General features: G+C 38.1%; 1 protein-coding gene across 11 annotated transcripts in view; it reads left to right on the plus strand.

The window, feature by feature from the left end:
- Nucleotides 1-17,287, plus strand: part of Spag9 (sperm associated antigen 9) — a 130,721-nt gene that overhangs the window by 35,832 nt on the left and 77,602 nt on the right. For all 11 annotated transcript variants that reach the window (XM_036197728.1, XM_036197735.1, XM_036197733.1 and 8 more), the window contains 2 exons: nt 10,331-10,401; nt 16,816-16,910. In XM_036197728.1, the coding sequence (XP_036053621.1) occupies nt 10,331-10,401; nt 16,816-16,910 (166 nt within the window). The remainder of the gene's footprint in view (nt 1-10,330; nt 10,402-16,815; nt 16,911-17,287) is intronic.

Genomic DNA, 17,287 nt, shown 5'->3' on the forward strand with positions numbered 1-17,287 from the left:
TTATGGTACTGGAGGCTGTGGGGGATGTGTACAGCTCTTGTCCCAGATGGGTTTTTCCTTCCTACTTTCCCTCCCTCCCCCACTTTTTTTTTCTGCTTTACTGGTTCCATAGTGGCACTCAGGGCTCTAAAGATGGCTTTCCCTGTGTTAAAAGGCTTTTCCAGAAGTGGTTATACCATTTACTGTTACTCAGGCCTTGAGTAATCTGTTTACTGAGTATGTTGTATGGAGTTACTGTATGTTAAGAAAAGAGTGAGTGCTTCTGAATTTGTATTATTAATCTTGGTACATTATCTTATCTGAGCATATGGATATAGTACATAATTAATGTACTTATGTAATCATGTTATGATATTTATATAATTTGTAGTATATGTGCCTAAAAAGGTAATATTGGTATTTAATTATAGTATAGATAAAGAATACAAAAGACACAGAAAATTATCGACTGTTTCTGTCTAGATACTTTTTTGTTGGCATTAGGAAGGAGAAAATTAGTGTCAGAGGTGTACTCCCAGTAACAAAGACATAACTACTCTTAAAGCATGGCTCTAATGAACTAGAAAAGGTTTTATGGAGACTTTAATATATGTTTAAAAGCTAAAGTACGTTTTAAACGTAACTTTGGTTACTGTAGCATACAAGCCATGAAAATTATATAGCTATAGACGGTACAATAATGTTTCAGTCTGATTGTATTTATCACAGAAGTCCTGTGAAGTTTTATCATCTTGTGACATCATAGGTCAGTTTATGTGAGTACCTGCATGTTTGCACAGTGATAAAATTGGATAGTGGGGCATTTCTAAAAGTATATATCCATTGACACATGACTGTATAGTGACTTGTTATGGTTTTTTTTTTTTTTTTTTGGTTTTTTTTTTTTTTTTTTTTTGTTTGTTTGTTTGTTTTTTGAGACAGGGTTTCCCTGTGTAGCTTTGCCCCTTTCCTGGAACTCACTTGGTAGCCCAGGATGGCCTTAAACTCACAGAGATCCACCTGCCTCTGCCTCCCGAGTGCTGGGATTAAAGGCATGCGCCACCACCGCCCTGCTATGTTATTTCTTGTTCATGTAAAGTTTGAAAAGTTAAATGTTTCTGATAACATCTTACAAGTTTTTGAAGACTAGAGCAGAAATGAAGGATTGGGTGTGGATGGTTTATAATGGGTTAGGCATAGGGGAGAATACATAACTGGGAGTAGGGCTATGCAATAGGAAACCACTTAGGTTAATAAAGGAGGCCTTTGCCTCAGCTCAGCAGCTTTTGTTAAGTGGTGATTTTGGTTTAGTGTTGCGCCTAGGGAATGATTTAAATGTATTTAAAGTTTAGCAACCATCTGTGTTCTTCCTGCTGTGGGTTATTTGAGAAAGAGAAGACGATTTTTTTCATTTGTTTATTTGAGGTAGAATCAAACTTAACACAGGCAGGCCTTGAACTTGATATGTAGCTGAGGATGGCCTTGAACTCCTGATTCTCCTGCCTTTGTCTCCCAAGTGCCATCATGCCCAACCTAGTTGAAAGTGTATTAAAAGTGTATACATTTTTAATTAAGAGAATTAAAACTTTTGACTTAATGGACATTTAGCTCTTATGAAAATAACTGATAAAAATAAACTATAATGGCAATCTATATAATGGATATTATTCAGCTACAAAAAGTTAGGGAGTGACTGCAAATACATACTAAGTGAAAAAAATAATTAGAAAATGCTATGTACTGTATGTATGACTTGTATGTATGAATGTATGTATGGTATAACTTAAATACTATGTACTGACTATATGATATTCTGGAAAAGAAAACAAACTCTGAAGACAGCACAAAGATCAGATACAATGTGCCACTCTTCCTAGGATGGTGACAGAGGAAGAGTTGTGTTTGTGTTGGGGTAAGGGATGGGCTCAATTGTATGTCTATTTTTAAAAAGTCCACTGAAACACCAGATACAGTTTTGCACACTTAGAATCTTGATCCTCAAGATACTGAGGAGGATTACTGTGAGTTTTGAAGCCAGCCTGGGCTACACAGGGGTAAGACCCTGCCTTAAAAGCAAATAAAAGAAACAAAAGACAACATAAAAAAAAAACAAAAAAAAAAACAAAAAACCTAATACATATAGTGAGCTCCAGGACAGCCAAGACTATATAGTAAGATCCTGTCTACAGACAAACAAACTAGCACATAAGGGACAAGTGGTCTGTATTCTGTAACTCCCTTTTATTTATCTTGTATGTGCGTATGTATCTATTTGTCTATCTCATGTAATATATCCATCCATTCACCCACCTGTCTACTTACCACCTATCAGTCAGTCAACAGAGTTTCTTTGCTATAAGGCCAGGCTGATTTCAAACTGTCTTGCCTCACTTTTCTAAGCACTGGGTTACAGGTGTTTGGTATCTCACTCAGATTTGTATGTTGTTTAGGGAAAAATAAGAAAATGGTGCCACATGGAAATAAATGAAGCAGAAAATAATTATAATGGCTAGAAAACTGTGAATGGGAGCTATCTGAAATGTTTAAGAAAAACAAAACAGCCAGGCAGTGGTGGCGCATGCCTTTAATCCCAGCACTCAGGAGGCAGGGCCAGACGGATCTCTGTGAGTTTGAGGCCAGCCTGGTCTACAGAGCGAGATCTAGGACAGGCACCAAAACTACACAGAGAAACCCTGTCTTGAAAAACCAAAAAAAAAAAAAAAAAAAAAAAAGACCTTTAAGGAATATTTAAGGATCACCCTAATGATGATCAATATTAATTCAAATAAATATTGGGAACATGGAAATTAATCCTATATGGGGTGCAATAGCTAGTTCCCAACAGTCTTGCAAAGGGGTACATTTCAGTAAAGCATGCAAACCAAAGTTGATTAGCAAGCTAATAAAAAATTAGTCAGGACCTGTTTCTGTAAGCTATAGGCTCTGTAACTTGGCCAAGTCTTGGCCACCTACCTCTGCCTTCCAAGTACTGGTATTAAAGTACTATGCATATCTAAGCATTTCTAAAGTATACTTACCATATTTAGTTGTTTTAGTTTATGAAAGCTACTAAAATAAAACACAAATATAAATATTATTTGTCACAATCTGGAAGTTAGGGGTCAAGATCAAGCTATAACCAGGTAGCTTTTTTATTTTTTTTCTTTTCGGAAGCACTTCTGTTTGGCTTGCAGGAAGTCATCTTTTCTCTGCATGCCCAAATGGCCATTGCTGTGTGTCTGTAGAGAGAACTCTAGTGTTCTGTCTTAGAAGGGTACCAGTCCTGTTGGGTCAGTGTCTTTAAGAATGCAATTAACAGCCAAGAACACAGTTGACTGCATTGGGAGTTAGGGCCTCCGTCTGTGCGTTTTGGAAATGAAGGTACAGTTTAGTCCTTAACAAGACATCTGGGGTTCTCCATGGGGTTTGGGAATGAAGGGTGGTTTGACTTGACACATTAGATCTGTAAAATCTGTGGACTATTTTAAGAGTGTTTCCCTATTTTAAACAAAACAAGAATCATCGAAGTTTTTGTTTTTTTGGTTTTTGGTTTTTGGTTTTTTTGAGACAGGGTTCCTGTGTGTAGCTCTGGCTGTCCTGGAACTTGCTCTGTAGCCCAGGTTGGCCTCGAACTCACAGAGATCCACCTGCCTCTGCCTCTGAGTGTTGAGATTAAAGGTGTGTGTCACCACTGCCTGGATCATTGAAGAATTTTGAGCATGGTGTTCTACCCAGGCTACTATTTTGAGAATATAGAACAAAAGCTAAGAAGAAACACTAGTCAGGTGATAATTGTGATAGTACAAGTGTTAGGTGATATGCTAGAATAAGATTTGATGGCAGAGATGGGAAAAAAGTCAGATTCTAGATTTATTTATTATTTTTTGTTATTATTGGTTTTGAGACAGGATCTTACCATGTAGTTCTCACTACCGTGGAACTCACTATGTAGACCAGGCTGCCTTGAACTCACAGAAATCCTCTTGCCTCTGAGATTAAAGCCACCACCACCATGACTGGTTTAGATTTATTTTGAAAATGAGATACATTGAAGTCTTGTCTTTTCTTTGTTTTTTTGAGACAGGGTTTCTCTGTGTAGCTTTGCACCTCTCCTGGAACTCTGTAGACCAGGCTGGCCTCGAACTCACAGATATCTGCCTGGCTCTGCCTCCCGAGTGCTGGGATTAAAGGAGTGCGCCATCACCACCTGGCCATTGAAGTCTTTTCACTGCTGTAACAAAATACCTGGCTTGAACAACTTGAGGGAGGAAAGATATATTTTGGCTCTTGGTATCAGAGATTTGAATGCTTTGGGTCGGGAGGATATGACAGGAAGCAGAGATGATTGGAAGGAGTGGGGACCAGATGTAACCTTCAAAGTCATGGCCCAGTAACCTACCTCCTCCAACTAGGCCCCTTCTTACTATTTCCACCGTCTCCCAAAATAGAACCACCAGCTTGGGACCAAGTCCACAACTTACGAGTTTGTGAGAAATATTTCAGTTTGATATAACAGTTGGAATTGTGGTGTGGAAGGAAGGAGGGAGGGAGGGAAGGAAAGAGCAAGTGTGGGTGTGAGGGGGTGGCTGCAGGACTTTTGCCTGTCTAAGATTATAGGAAAGAGCTGCTTTGGGAGACAATTGTTTTGATTTTGTACACATCTTACTGTTCATATTGTTATTTATTTATCTATTTACTTACTTACTTACTTATTACTTACTTACTTACTTATTGAGAGTGTCTCACTCTGTAGCCCTGGCTAGTCTGGAACTCTACTACATAGAACAGTCTGGCCTCCCATGAAGATCCACCTACCTCTGCCTCCCAAGTACTGGTATTAAAGGCATGTACCATCATGCCTGGTTATAGGTTTTATTTTATTTTTTTAATCTAATTTATTTACTTATTTTGGTTTTTCAAGACAGGGTTTCTCTGTAGCCCTGGCTGTCCTGGAACTAACTCTGTAGACCAGGCTGGCCTTGAGCTCAGAGATCTGCCTGCCTCTGCCTGCTGGGATCGAAGGTGTGCACCTTTGGCCTAGTTTTGTATTTTTTATTTTCTATTATACATTTTCAGCAGCTGTCCATTTCCTAGTAGGCACAATCATATATTGATATTTGCAGATAGAATGCACTCCCTTTTCTTTTTTGTTTTTGTTTTTGTTTTTCAAGACAGGGTTTCTCTGTGTAGCTTTGCGCCTTTCCTGGAACTCACTTTGGAGACCAGGCTGGCCTCGAACTCACAAAGATAAGCCTGGCTCTGCCTCCCGAGTGCTGGGATTAAAGGCGTGCGCCACCACCGCCCGGCTAGAATGTATTCCATTTAAGAAGCACCTTTAATTATTATATTTTGTTTGGAAAATATATTTATGCTAGCACTATTCTTTGTCCTTTGCAAATATTAACTCGGTTAATTTACTGAGTCATGTGATAGTAAGATAGTAAAGCATTATATTCTATCATGTGACTTTCATTTCATAACTTCCTAATGATGACTTTGGGCAGCCCCAGTTTAGCATTGTTAGACATTTTTATAGGCCATCCACTTTTATGCCTTTGGGCATTTTTGCAAGTGTATCAGGGTAAAAAAAGAATACTATGTATCAAAGGATATACATATTATACTTCTTTAGTGGAAATTTGTAGCCAGAAGGTTTCTCCAGTCCTGTCCTGCTGGGCCCTGTAGTCAGTCAGCTGCTTATGAGATAATCACTCAGAGCCTTACCATTATTTAGAAACTGTATAGGGTCTATGGCAGGCCTCTTGCTAGGTAGCTCTTATATCTTAAATTAACCCATTTCTATTAATCTATGTTTTACCATGTATTCCATGGCTTACCAATCTGCTATCATGTTGTTCCTTGGGTGGCAGGCCAGACTCTGCCTTTCTCTTTCCTGTCTCTCTTCTTGGATTTCCCGCCTGCCTTTAAGCTGCCCTGCCATAGGCCAACACAGCTTTATTTATCAACCAAACAGAGCAACACATACTCACGGCATACAGAAAGACATCCCCCAGCATTTCCCCCTTTTTATTCCCCTTTTCTGTCTAATCAAAAAGGAATTTTACTTGAACATAGTAAAATTACATACAACATAACCTTCAAAAGAATAATTCTGGTTTATCTTCGCATACCCATCCTTTTTTCCTTTTCATTTTTTTTTTTCAATACTTCTTCACTATGGTAGCATGCTTGCATTCTCTTTTAAATTCTGCAGTTGGAAGAGCACAACTGTAGTGGTTCTAGATAGTCTGTTTAAGTTTTGTGCTCTATGCATAACACATAGGAATTGCTAGAGGACAAGCTAAATGAATATTCGAGCTAAAGGAGTTCCTAGGTGAACAGATGCACATTGTATTTGAACTGGAGTAGGATGGTTAATAGGCAACTAAATCCATCCCAAAGGTAAACACTGTAATTTCTTTTAACACTCTGTTATTTTTGTATTTTTTAATTTCTGCTTTTTCTTGCTATCACATTTGTGGCATTTGTCCATGATGAATTTGAAAATAATTTATTCATTCTTATATAGTATTCCTGTATTTGAATATTTTCTCCACTTGGTTATTGGTTGACAAGTGGGTTCTTTTCAGCTTTGGACGATTGAACACCACTTTCAGTGCCTCTGGGTGTGTGGTAGTAAACTTTTCATCACTGTGACAAAAATACCCAATGAAAACAGTTCAGTGGAGGAAAGGTCTATGTTATACCATCATTTCAGAGGTTTGAGTCCAGTTTGACTGGTCTCATTGCTTTGGCTGGACCAGGGTGGAGGTTTTGTAGGTTCTGTGGATGAGGTTTGATCAGTCACTTCTCCCAAAGAGTCTACATTTCATATCCAAATTATAAAGATATATTTCTTAGCAGTAAAATATTTTGTCATAGGGTTGGAGAACATTCATTCAGCCTTATGAATTCTTGCCAAACTATTTATAAATTGATTTTTTTTTTTTCCGGGACAGGGTTTTTCTGTCTTATAACTGGCTTTGTAGACCAGGCTGGCCTCAAACTCACAGAGATCCACCTGCCTCTGCCTCCCAAGTGCTGGGATTAAAAGTATGTGCCACCACCACCTGACTTGATTTCAAATTGATTGTAGCATTATACTCTATCAGCAATGTATGAAAGTTGTTTGTTCCCATTTTTAGCAAGCACTTGGTGCTTCAAAATTATTTTTATTTCCTTTGTATGAATGTCTTGCCTGCATTGTGAGTCTGTGTACTATGCATGTACCTGGTGCCTGTGGAGGCCAGGAGAGGGTGTTGGATCCCCAGGAACTGAATATAGGTTGTGAGCCACCATATGGGTGCTGGGGATTGAACCTGGGTCCTTTACAAGAGCAGTGAGTGCTTTTCTTTCTTTCTTTTTCATTCTTTTTGTTAGTTAGTTTGTTTGTTTGTTTGTTTTTGTTTTGTTTTTTTGAGACAGGGTTTCTCTGTAGTTTTGGAGCCTGTTCTGGACTAGCTCTGTAGACCAGGCTGGCCTTGAACTCACAGAGATCCACCTCCTCTACCTCCCGAGTGCTGGGATTACAGGTGTGCGCCACCACCGCCCGGCTGGGAAATTTTAAAACTAGGTTCCATCATACAATTAGATTAAAAGGAGTATTTCTCTTTTACTTTTTTGGAGACTGGATTTATAGTCCAGGTTGGCCTGGAATTCACTGTAACCCAGGTTGATGTCAACCTCACAATACATGTCCTGCCTCACCTCCCAAATGCTGGTGGGATTTTAGGTGTGATCTAACATGCCTGTCTAAAAGTAGCATTTCTTGAGAGGCAGTTTAGCATGGCACCCAGACCCTTCCATTAGGAAAGAATCACCTTTGTGACCTTTAGTAAGTTAGCTATATCACCATAGTATCCTCGCTAAATTCAATGTAATAATGATGCTTCCATCATAATAGGAGAGTAAAATCTGTTCATGTCCAGTTTTTAATTTATTTCAAGTGGGTTGATAGAATAATGGGACTCTATTCTCAAACATTTGAAATTGAAGTCTGTGAATGAGCTCCATCTATTGACTAACAGGGCTTGTAAGATGGCTTAGTTGGTAAAGGCACTTGCATACCAAGCCTGAGTTGAGTTGAATTCCACAGAACTCACGTGGTGGAAGGAGAGAACCAATTGCATCAGGTTGCCCTCTGGCATACATGCCACCCCTTCCACTACACACAGCAGATAAATAAATGTAATAAGAAATATAAAAGGGGGCTGGAGAGATGGCTCAGAGGTTAAGAGCACAGACTGCTCTTCCAGAGGTCCTGAGTTCAATTCCCAGCAACCACATGGTGGCTCACAACCATCTGTAATGAGATCTGGCGCCCTCTTCTGTATACATAATAAATAAATAAATCTTAAAAAAAAAAAAAGAAAGAAAAAAAGAAATATAGAAGAAAATATGGATTGACACAGATGAGTAATTAAATAAAAATTATTGTTTTGTCTGGTAGTCTTGAGATTTCCCTAACTTTTAAATAAGCTTAATTAATAAGTAGTAGGCAATGTTTAACACCCTTTTTTTCTTCTTTTTTCTTTTTTTTTTTTCTTCTGTTTTTGGTTTTTTGAGACAGGGTTTCTCTGTGTAGTTTTGGTGCCTGTCCTGGATCCCGCTGTGTAGATCATGCTGACCTTGAACTCACAGAGATCCACTTGGCTCTGCCTCCCAAGTGCTGGGATTAAAGACGTGGGCCACCGCCGCCCATGCTTAACACCTCTTTAAAAATTTAATTTTTTAAAAATTTATATGTGTTTGTGTGTGTGTGTGTGTGTGTGTGTGTGTGTGTGTGTGTGCGTGTGTGTGCGTGTGTGTGCGCGCGCGCTCCTGAGTTCGTCCCATGCATGCAAATTCCTTTGAAGGCCATCAGGGCATCAGATCCCCTGTAGCTGGACTTAGTGCCAGGCATGGGTGCTGGGAACTGAACCTGGGTCCTCGGCAAGAGCAGCAAGTGCTTTTAACTGCTGAGTGTTCTCCATCAAATAAATAAATGGCCTTATACTTTTTTCCCAATAATCCTTCAAAAATTTTTACTTTGAAATTATTACTATTTAAATATCCACAATTTGGATGGATTTCTTGGGTTTTGTTTTGGCATTTTGTTTTAAATGAGCAGTACCACAAATGTCAGGTTTCAATATCCCTTGTGTTACTCTAGTGCATCTATATTATTAATGGCTTATGACTTTGGGCCACAGCATAGAGCGAACAGGAGATGTGCTCATTACTTGCTGTTGTAAGAAGGTGCAATCCACAAGTGCTGTGGAACATGATGTGATTCACTGAGCCAGAGACACAGGCTTGAGTTACAAAAATGTTACAACAGGAAGAGCTGGAGTTCTAAATAATGACTCATTTTGAAGACATTCCACCAAATTCTGGCAGGCAAATGTATAGAAACCCCAAACTGGGCAGCACATTACTGTTTGATTTGGGGGTTCACATGTAAACAGGGGCATATGGAAGTGTCTATGTGCTTTTGAAGTAGAGGTCATGGTGGTTGTGCCTGCAGTTCTTAGGCACAAGCTGCACTTTACCAGAGCCTCTTTCATTTGCAGCTCATCGTTGACCCTCACACAAGAGAACATTTCCAATTAATCATGCCTTTCCAGCAGACTTAATTGAGTCTCGACAATGCCACTAATGTTCTGCTGCCCTTAGCCATGGTGGGCATCTTCAGTGCCCAGTCTGCCTCTGCCTCGTGGTTACTCGCGCAGCAGTGTAATCTAGAGCTTGTCCATTAAAGGTCAGCCCAGCATTGTCCATTTCTTCATGGGCTTCCCGGAACTCCTCTGCTCTGAATCACCCCATTTGCTATCGGTCGCCCTTAAAACCTATCCTGATATTTTGTGTCTCAGAATCTAAACTTTTTCCTTTTTGTTTTGATAAAGCATTTGGTGAGCCTGCTCCACATCAGTGCACTTCACAAAATCTACCAGCAGAGGGAGCTAAATAAAAGAAGATGAGTCCCTGAATCAAGAAGACTCAAAGCAGAGAATATTTACAGTGAGGTGTTGTCATCCAGCTAGTATTGAACAAAGAGCTTAATACTCGAAAATAGTTGAAATCAACCATCTGGGATCTGACACAAGGTTAAGACTTGTGTGATATTTGCTTTTTAATTCTCTAGTGTATACAAAGGATGATCTGATAGACATGTATGGTTAGAGAACCAAGCTGGTATTTTACATTTTTCTCTGAAGATGATGTTTGAGAACGATGAAATGAGGTCACTTTGTGCAGAATTTCACATGGAGTACTGGGCTGTAAAGTTGCTAAGGCTTACGTTTTAAAGACAGACTTTTAAAGGTGAATTTCCTATATTTGTTTTGATTAAGTACATGTATCTTGATTGCAGTTAGCAGACTTGAAGAAAGAGAAGCAGAGCTGAAGAAGGAATATAATGCACTGCATCAGAGACATACTGAGGTGGGTGTTGGGTATTCTCACTATGCTAATAGTGGAGCACAGAAATGGACTGTATATGTCTGAGTTTTCCTTTGAAAATTAGAATAATTCCTAGACATCATTGCCAGAAAATACTAGATGACATGTGGCACTTACCAAAGTTGACTTTTATTCTTTTTAAATCCAGAATTAAATTTCCATATAGGAAATGTATATGCCACAGAATATTTTAGTTATTTAAGATATTTCCTTGGTTGGCCAGCAAAACCTTTGTGCATATAGTAAAAAGTTTACATGATGCTGAGAAAATTGATTTGCTACCAGTTTGGAAAATGCTGCATTGGTAAAATATTGGTATCGATCTTTACATTCAAATAATCTAGTTGTAAAGGATTTATATAAAATTTATAATATATTGAAATGTGTTTAAAGGGTTTCTAATTTGAGTACAGTGCCTTCAGAGGCCAGAAGAGAGCATAAGATCCACTGGAACTGAGTTACATATGGTTGTTAGCTGCCATGTAGATGGTGGTAACTGAACCTAGGTCATCTGGAAAAACATCCAGGACTTTTTAACTGCTGAGCCAGCCTCCTTTAGTTTGTTTTATTTTATTTAATTTTTTTATTTTGAAACGAGGCTTCTGAGACAGGCTGCCTTAGAACTCACTTCTGTAGACCAAGCTGGCCTCAAACTCAGAGATTCACCTGCCTCTGTCTCCAGAGTGCTGGGATTAAAGGAGTGCACTTCCTTTAGTATTTTAAATTAGTATTTGCAGCACATAATCCCCGTGTTTTTAAGAGCTTGTCAATTTTTAATGTGTTGTATTTATTTCTGTCTTGTAAATGTGTGATGATTGTGTGTTTCAGTCTGGAATTCACATACCTAAATGAATTTTACAACCCTCTCCTCTCTTCTGTCCCTCCCTCCCCTCCCCTCCTCTTTCTGTGTCTCCTTTCTGTAGCCCTGGCTTGCCTGAAATACACTATGTAAACCAGGCTGGCCTTGAGCTCACAAGGACCTGCCCCTGACTCCAATGCAGGGATTAAAGGTGTGTGCCACCGCTCCTGTCCATTTTCCCTTCACTAACTCTGTCTTATGTTATATATGATTCTAGGTTATTTTTGTTATGGTTTTGTCATCGTACATATCTCCCCCACCCACCACCACACAAAGGTTTCTCCCTGGCTGTCCTAGAGCTTGCTCTGTAGGCCAGGCTGTCCTTGAACTCAGAGATCCCCCTGCCTCTGCTTCCTGAGTGCTAGCATTAAAGATTTGTGCCAGGGTTGGGGATTTAGCTCAGTGGTAGAGCGCTTGCCTAGCAAGCGCAAGGCCCTGGGTTCGATCCTCAGCTCAAAAAAAAAAAAAAAAAAAAAAAACAGGAAAAAAGATTTGTGCCAACACTACCTGACTTGATTCTAGTTTTTATCTACCTCTTTATTTAGGTGATGGTGATTGAGCCCAGGGCCTTGCTCATACTGAGCAACATTATTGAGAGATCCCCACAGCCCTGTTAATCGACTTCAGTTCCTATTTTCTTCCATTGCTTGTGTAACCATTCTGTCTATGGTAGAGACCAATGTTGCTGCTTTAAGCACCATAAAATCACATTACACTCAATTTCACTTGCTTTTGAATAGTGCAGAATTTCTTTCCCACTCCTGGGATTGGGATTAATTATTACTACCTGGAACACAAACTTCACAGAATTGATACCGAGCAGTAGAAGGAAAAGATTGACTACAAAGGGTCAGAGAGCCCTGGGAACATGGGATTAGGCTGTGTAAGTATAGTGAAAATACCTCCTGTTTTGGGGCTGGAGGGGTGACTTAGTGGTTAGGAGCACTGGCTGCTCTTCCAGAGGGTCCAATTCCCAGCCCCCACATGGCAGCTCCCAACTGTCTGTAACTCCTGTTTCAGGGGGTCCGATGACAACACAGACATACCTGCAGGAAAAACACCAGTGCACATAAATAAAAACAAATTAATCAAAAAAGTATTCTTTTAAAAAACCACCCATGCTAACTGGGGTGGTGGCACACACCTTTAATTCCAACACTTGGGAAGCAGAGGCAGTTGGATCTCTTAGTTAGAGGACAGCCAAGGCTACATAGAGAAACCCTACTTGAAAAACCAGGAAAACAAAACAAAACAACAATGTGTTTTAATAATACATCATAAGGGTATTTTAAAAAACTTAATTGTTACCAGGCAGTGGTGGCGCACGCCTTTAATCCCAGCACTTGGGAGGCAGAGCCAGGCGGATCTCTGTGAGTTCGAGGCCAGCCTAGGCTACCAAGTGAGTTCCAGGAAAGGCGCAAAGCTACACAGAGAAACCCTGTCTTGAAAAACCAAAAAACAAAACAAAACAAAACAAAACAAAAACCTTAATTGTTACAGCCTATGGTTGATACATTTACACTATTCATTTCAGTACCTGGAGTAAATAAGGTCCTGTATGTAGTATTTACTTGTATTGCTTATCAGTGATGATAATTTAAAATATATTTAGAGAAGAATGTTTAATTGTCAAAAGTAATAAGTGGCTGGGCAGTGGTAGCGTATGCTTTTAATCCCAGAACTCGAGGCAGAGGTAGGTGGATCTCTGTGAGTTTGAGGCCAGCCTGGTCTACAGAGTGAGATCCAAAACAGGCACCAAAATTACACAGAAAAATCTTGTCTCAAAAAAAAAAAAAAAAAAAAAAACCAAGGGGGAAAAAAATAGTAATATAGTAATGAGTGATTCCCCCCCCCTCCTTCAGAGCTGAAGACCGAACCCAGGGCCCAAGCGCTCTACAACTGAGCTAAATCCCCAACCCCGAGTGATGTTTTTAAATGAAGTTCTAACTTTTATAGTAATTGGAGATTATTAAATTGTGACATAGTATTAAAGTATATTTAGATTATTTATATTCATTTTAAATATATACATTCTTGAAAGAACAAATATAAGATAAAATTTCATTTTCCTTATATTTATTTAATAAAAACGAAGAGACATTTCTATAGAAAGCCTGCCATCAACTTCCATTGAAATGTATAATTTTTCTGTCTGCTTCCATTTCTTCAGAGATGTATACTATTGGAAGAAAAATAGTCTCAAGAAAAAGCTTGGTTACCAAGTCAGAGATCTGGGTCTGTCCAGTCATCAGGCAACTCTCTTGCTGACTGACAGCTCGTTTATAGGATCCCCTCCTTAAGTTACAAGAGGTTCTATCTTCTGCCCTGATAGACTTTGTTTTATTTGCCTCAAAGTAGGCTTATATAACACAGATAAGGCTGCTTTGAAATGTGAGTCTGCTCACTATAGCCTAAAATTTTCTGTTTATCCATCTATTCTATAGAGTCTGTTCAATTAGCAAGAAGAAATAGGTCTGTAATCCCTTAGGGTACCTTTTAGAGGTTGACTCTGGAAGTCTCCAGAGAAAGGGACACTATTTATTGTTACTTCCAAAGAAGGTAACATTTTTCAAAGACACAAAATTATTTGAATAGTGCTTTGTCCAAGCACATTGTTTACTTCTAACAGTGGGGAATTTATTCTGGCTCTGTTTGAAAATGTGAATAACCATTCTCTAATCAAATAATAAATTTGTGTGCATTACTGGTTTTACTTAAAAGAATGAAAAAAAAGAATGCATACCTTGCTACATGTGGTATCCTATGCACTTCAGAGATTGAGGGACTAACCTAGAGTAGTGAGTTCAAGTTCTAGGTCAGTCCAGCTTTTCTTTGCTTTTCTTTCTTTCTTTCTTTTCTTTTTTTTTTTTTTTTTTTGAGCTGAGGATTGAACCCAGGGCCTTGGGCTTGCTAGGCAGGCACACTACCTACCGCTGAGCTAAATCCCCAACCCCCAGTCCAGCTTTTTAACTAGACTATCATAAAATTAATGGTGTCAGATCACCTGGATTTGCCATGTAGGTGCTGGGAACCAAACTGAGGTCTTCTTGGAAGAGTAGCCAGTGCTCTTAACCACTGAGCCATCTCTCCAACTTCCTTTGTTGTTGGTGTAAGACACGGCCGTATCATGTAGTTCAGACTGACCTCAAATTTGCTAAGTAGCTGAGGATGGACCTTTAAACTACTTATTATTCTGCATCCATTTCCAAGTGCTAACATTAAGATATATGCCACCACACCTAACTTGATTTGTAGGTTCCACAGGCTGAATGTTGTACATGCCTTTCTGAGCCTCTGTGTCTCATAGAATCTCAGTTATTTTAAGGTAATAGCTTTGAGGACTGCATGTAGAAAGATCAAGGTGAGACTCCATGCTCCGGAAACTTCACCATTGCTTTGCTTTTTGGTTCTGTCAGCACTGGGTCCACCTTTGCTGTGGGGACATCTCAGTGAAGGACAGTGATTACCTATCTCAAACAAGAATTTTTCAGACAGTATAATTGGAATCCTGCTTGACTGTAGCTGCTACAGAATTGACCTCTAGTTATGCAAATTAATTTGCATACTGAGATCATTGATAGTATATCTGAGATGAAAGAGGGCTAAAACTGGAAGACTCAATTGTACCTTGTCTAAAAAAATGCCCTATTCTACTCTTGAATTTCTTTTCTATCTGAAGTACTGGCCTCACCCCTCCCCCTATCACCCCCCTTTAAAATCATACCCATACTGTAAATCATTATTAAAATTTTATGTGCAGTATAATTTTTTTCTTTTGTTTGTGAAATATACCTTGTTTTAAATATACAGAAATGCTTTAGGGCATGAGATTTTCTTGTGGGTGTGAGGAAGGAAGGACAATGAGCTCCTTGCTTGCCTGGAGAGTCAACTAAAAGGGCAGATGCCACCTGGGCCCTGAAGTGTTGAACTACTTAAGTAGCTGCAGCAAACAGATTTGAGTCCCAGCTTTAAAGCCAATGACAGAAAACCGTTTGCTGTTAGCTAGATGCTTAATTTAAGCAAGTTATTTTATACTGTACCTAGGGTTTATCTATAAAATTGTGATGTTGTGAGTATTAAATTAAAAATGGTTAAAATGGTTGGCATTCACTGTGATGGCGGCTGTTTTGTTTTTAGTTTCATCTCTTATCTTCATATTGGACTGGTTGGGAATACCAGGGAATTATCTCTAGAATCAGTTATTTGAAGTTTTCACATGTAGCAGTTTCTAAATTGTAAATAGTTAAGATAATAGGGAATCAATCTATAATAAGATATTTCGATGTAAAATTGATTCTGTCTTTATATTTTGATTATTATATATTATTGAATAGACTAATTACTATAAAAGCAACCTGGAGGAAGTTTCTGTTTTCTTTGCATTCTCCCATTTGAACAAATTACCTCTGATTACTGTCCAGGTGTAAGAACTCAACCGAGGCTTTCTTAAACCTTTTGACAATTTTATTTACATATATTAGGCCCAACATTCCTTTTGCTATATTAGTCTCAGTTTAATTTTTTTCTTGAAGTTTCTTCTTGATACAAGAAAGCAGCTCTTTATTTCTGATTTGCTGATATAACCAAAAAATTTTATGAAAAATTCTTCTTAAAATGGTATGGAAGAGAAAACTAATACGTTTAAAATAAAACATGTAAATAGCCTTGGGATTCTATATTTATATTTCTTTACTGTTAACATTTCTCATTTAGACTAGCCTTTCTTTCTTTCTTTTTTTTTTTTTTTAAGTTTTCTTTTTATTTGTATGTGTATGTATATAGACCAGGTGTCTGTGAGTTCCCGTGAAGGTTATTCAGCCTCTTCAGCTCCTGAACTAGTGTTTGTTTTTTTTTTTAATATTTTTTAAATTCTCTCTCTCTATATATATGTGTGTGTGTGTGTGTGAGTGATATGTAGACATAAGAGGACAACAGACTCAGAATCAAAGTATTTTTATTTCTATTGATCTGTTACTGTTACCATAGATGTTTATATTAAATACTGATGTTAGTAAATTAGCACAGGAGAAAGTACTTTGAATTCTTTCAACTATGAATCTATAGAAATAATTTGAAATACTGTCATTAAATTAAATTGAAATTTATTTTTACTCTGGTAATTTTAGTGTGGAAAGATGAACATACAGAATTTTTTTTCTCAAGTTTAACATTCATTTCTTTATTTCTCCTTTTAAGTGACTGCATTTCTCAAATGCTATTATTTTTAACTAGCAGTCTCTTATAACATCCTACCAATGTCTGTGTACTAATTTGTATTAGTCATGCCAATATTATTTCATTTAATAACATCACATATTGTACAAAAGCCATTTGTACTGACCTTAGCATCTTAAATGTGAGCATTTGCATATTCCTTTGCCTTTACAGCGCTTTCCTTACTTAATACTCCTTTACATGAAGTCAAGTAATCTTGTAAATAAGAAAGTTGTACAAAAATGTTTCCTTTGTTATAATTCTGTGTTTTATTTTAGGTGGTAGCCTAAAATTTTGTATCTATTTTTTCTTTCTTAAAATAGATGATCCATAATTATATGGAACACTTAGAAAGAACCAAACTTCACCAGCTCTCAGGGAGTGACCAACTAGAGGCTACAGCTCATAGTAGAATTAGGTAAGCTTTGTTATACATTTTTGCCAAGAAAATGTGAAGTCAATAATCTTTCTTTTGTTTCTGTCTTTTCTGTTTTTTGGTATGAAAACAATAGTTAGTCTGCTCCCAAAAAAAATCTCTACTGTGGTTGGTGTGCAAAGGGAAAGAGTAGCATGCAAAAATAGAAATACCATTAAAAAGGTTAGATTATGAGCCTTATAAATTATTAGCAACATAGTGTAGGTTTTTAATTTTTTTTTTTTTTGATACTTGGTGGGAAATCTGAGTGGAATTGAAATCTTTCAGTTTGTGGGTATGTCGAAAATTTTTCATTTCTCCCATGTAATTGGTCCTTTTTGTTGCCGAGAGGCATGCTTGAAAGGATTAGCCAGCCATCT

Source organism: Onychomys torridus, chromosome 8, assembly GCF_903995425.1.
Source record: "Onychomys torridus chromosome 8, mOncTor1.1, whole genome shotgun sequence".
NCBI classification, from domain to species: Eukaryota; Metazoa; Chordata; class Mammalia; order Rodentia; family Cricetidae; genus Onychomys; species Onychomys torridus.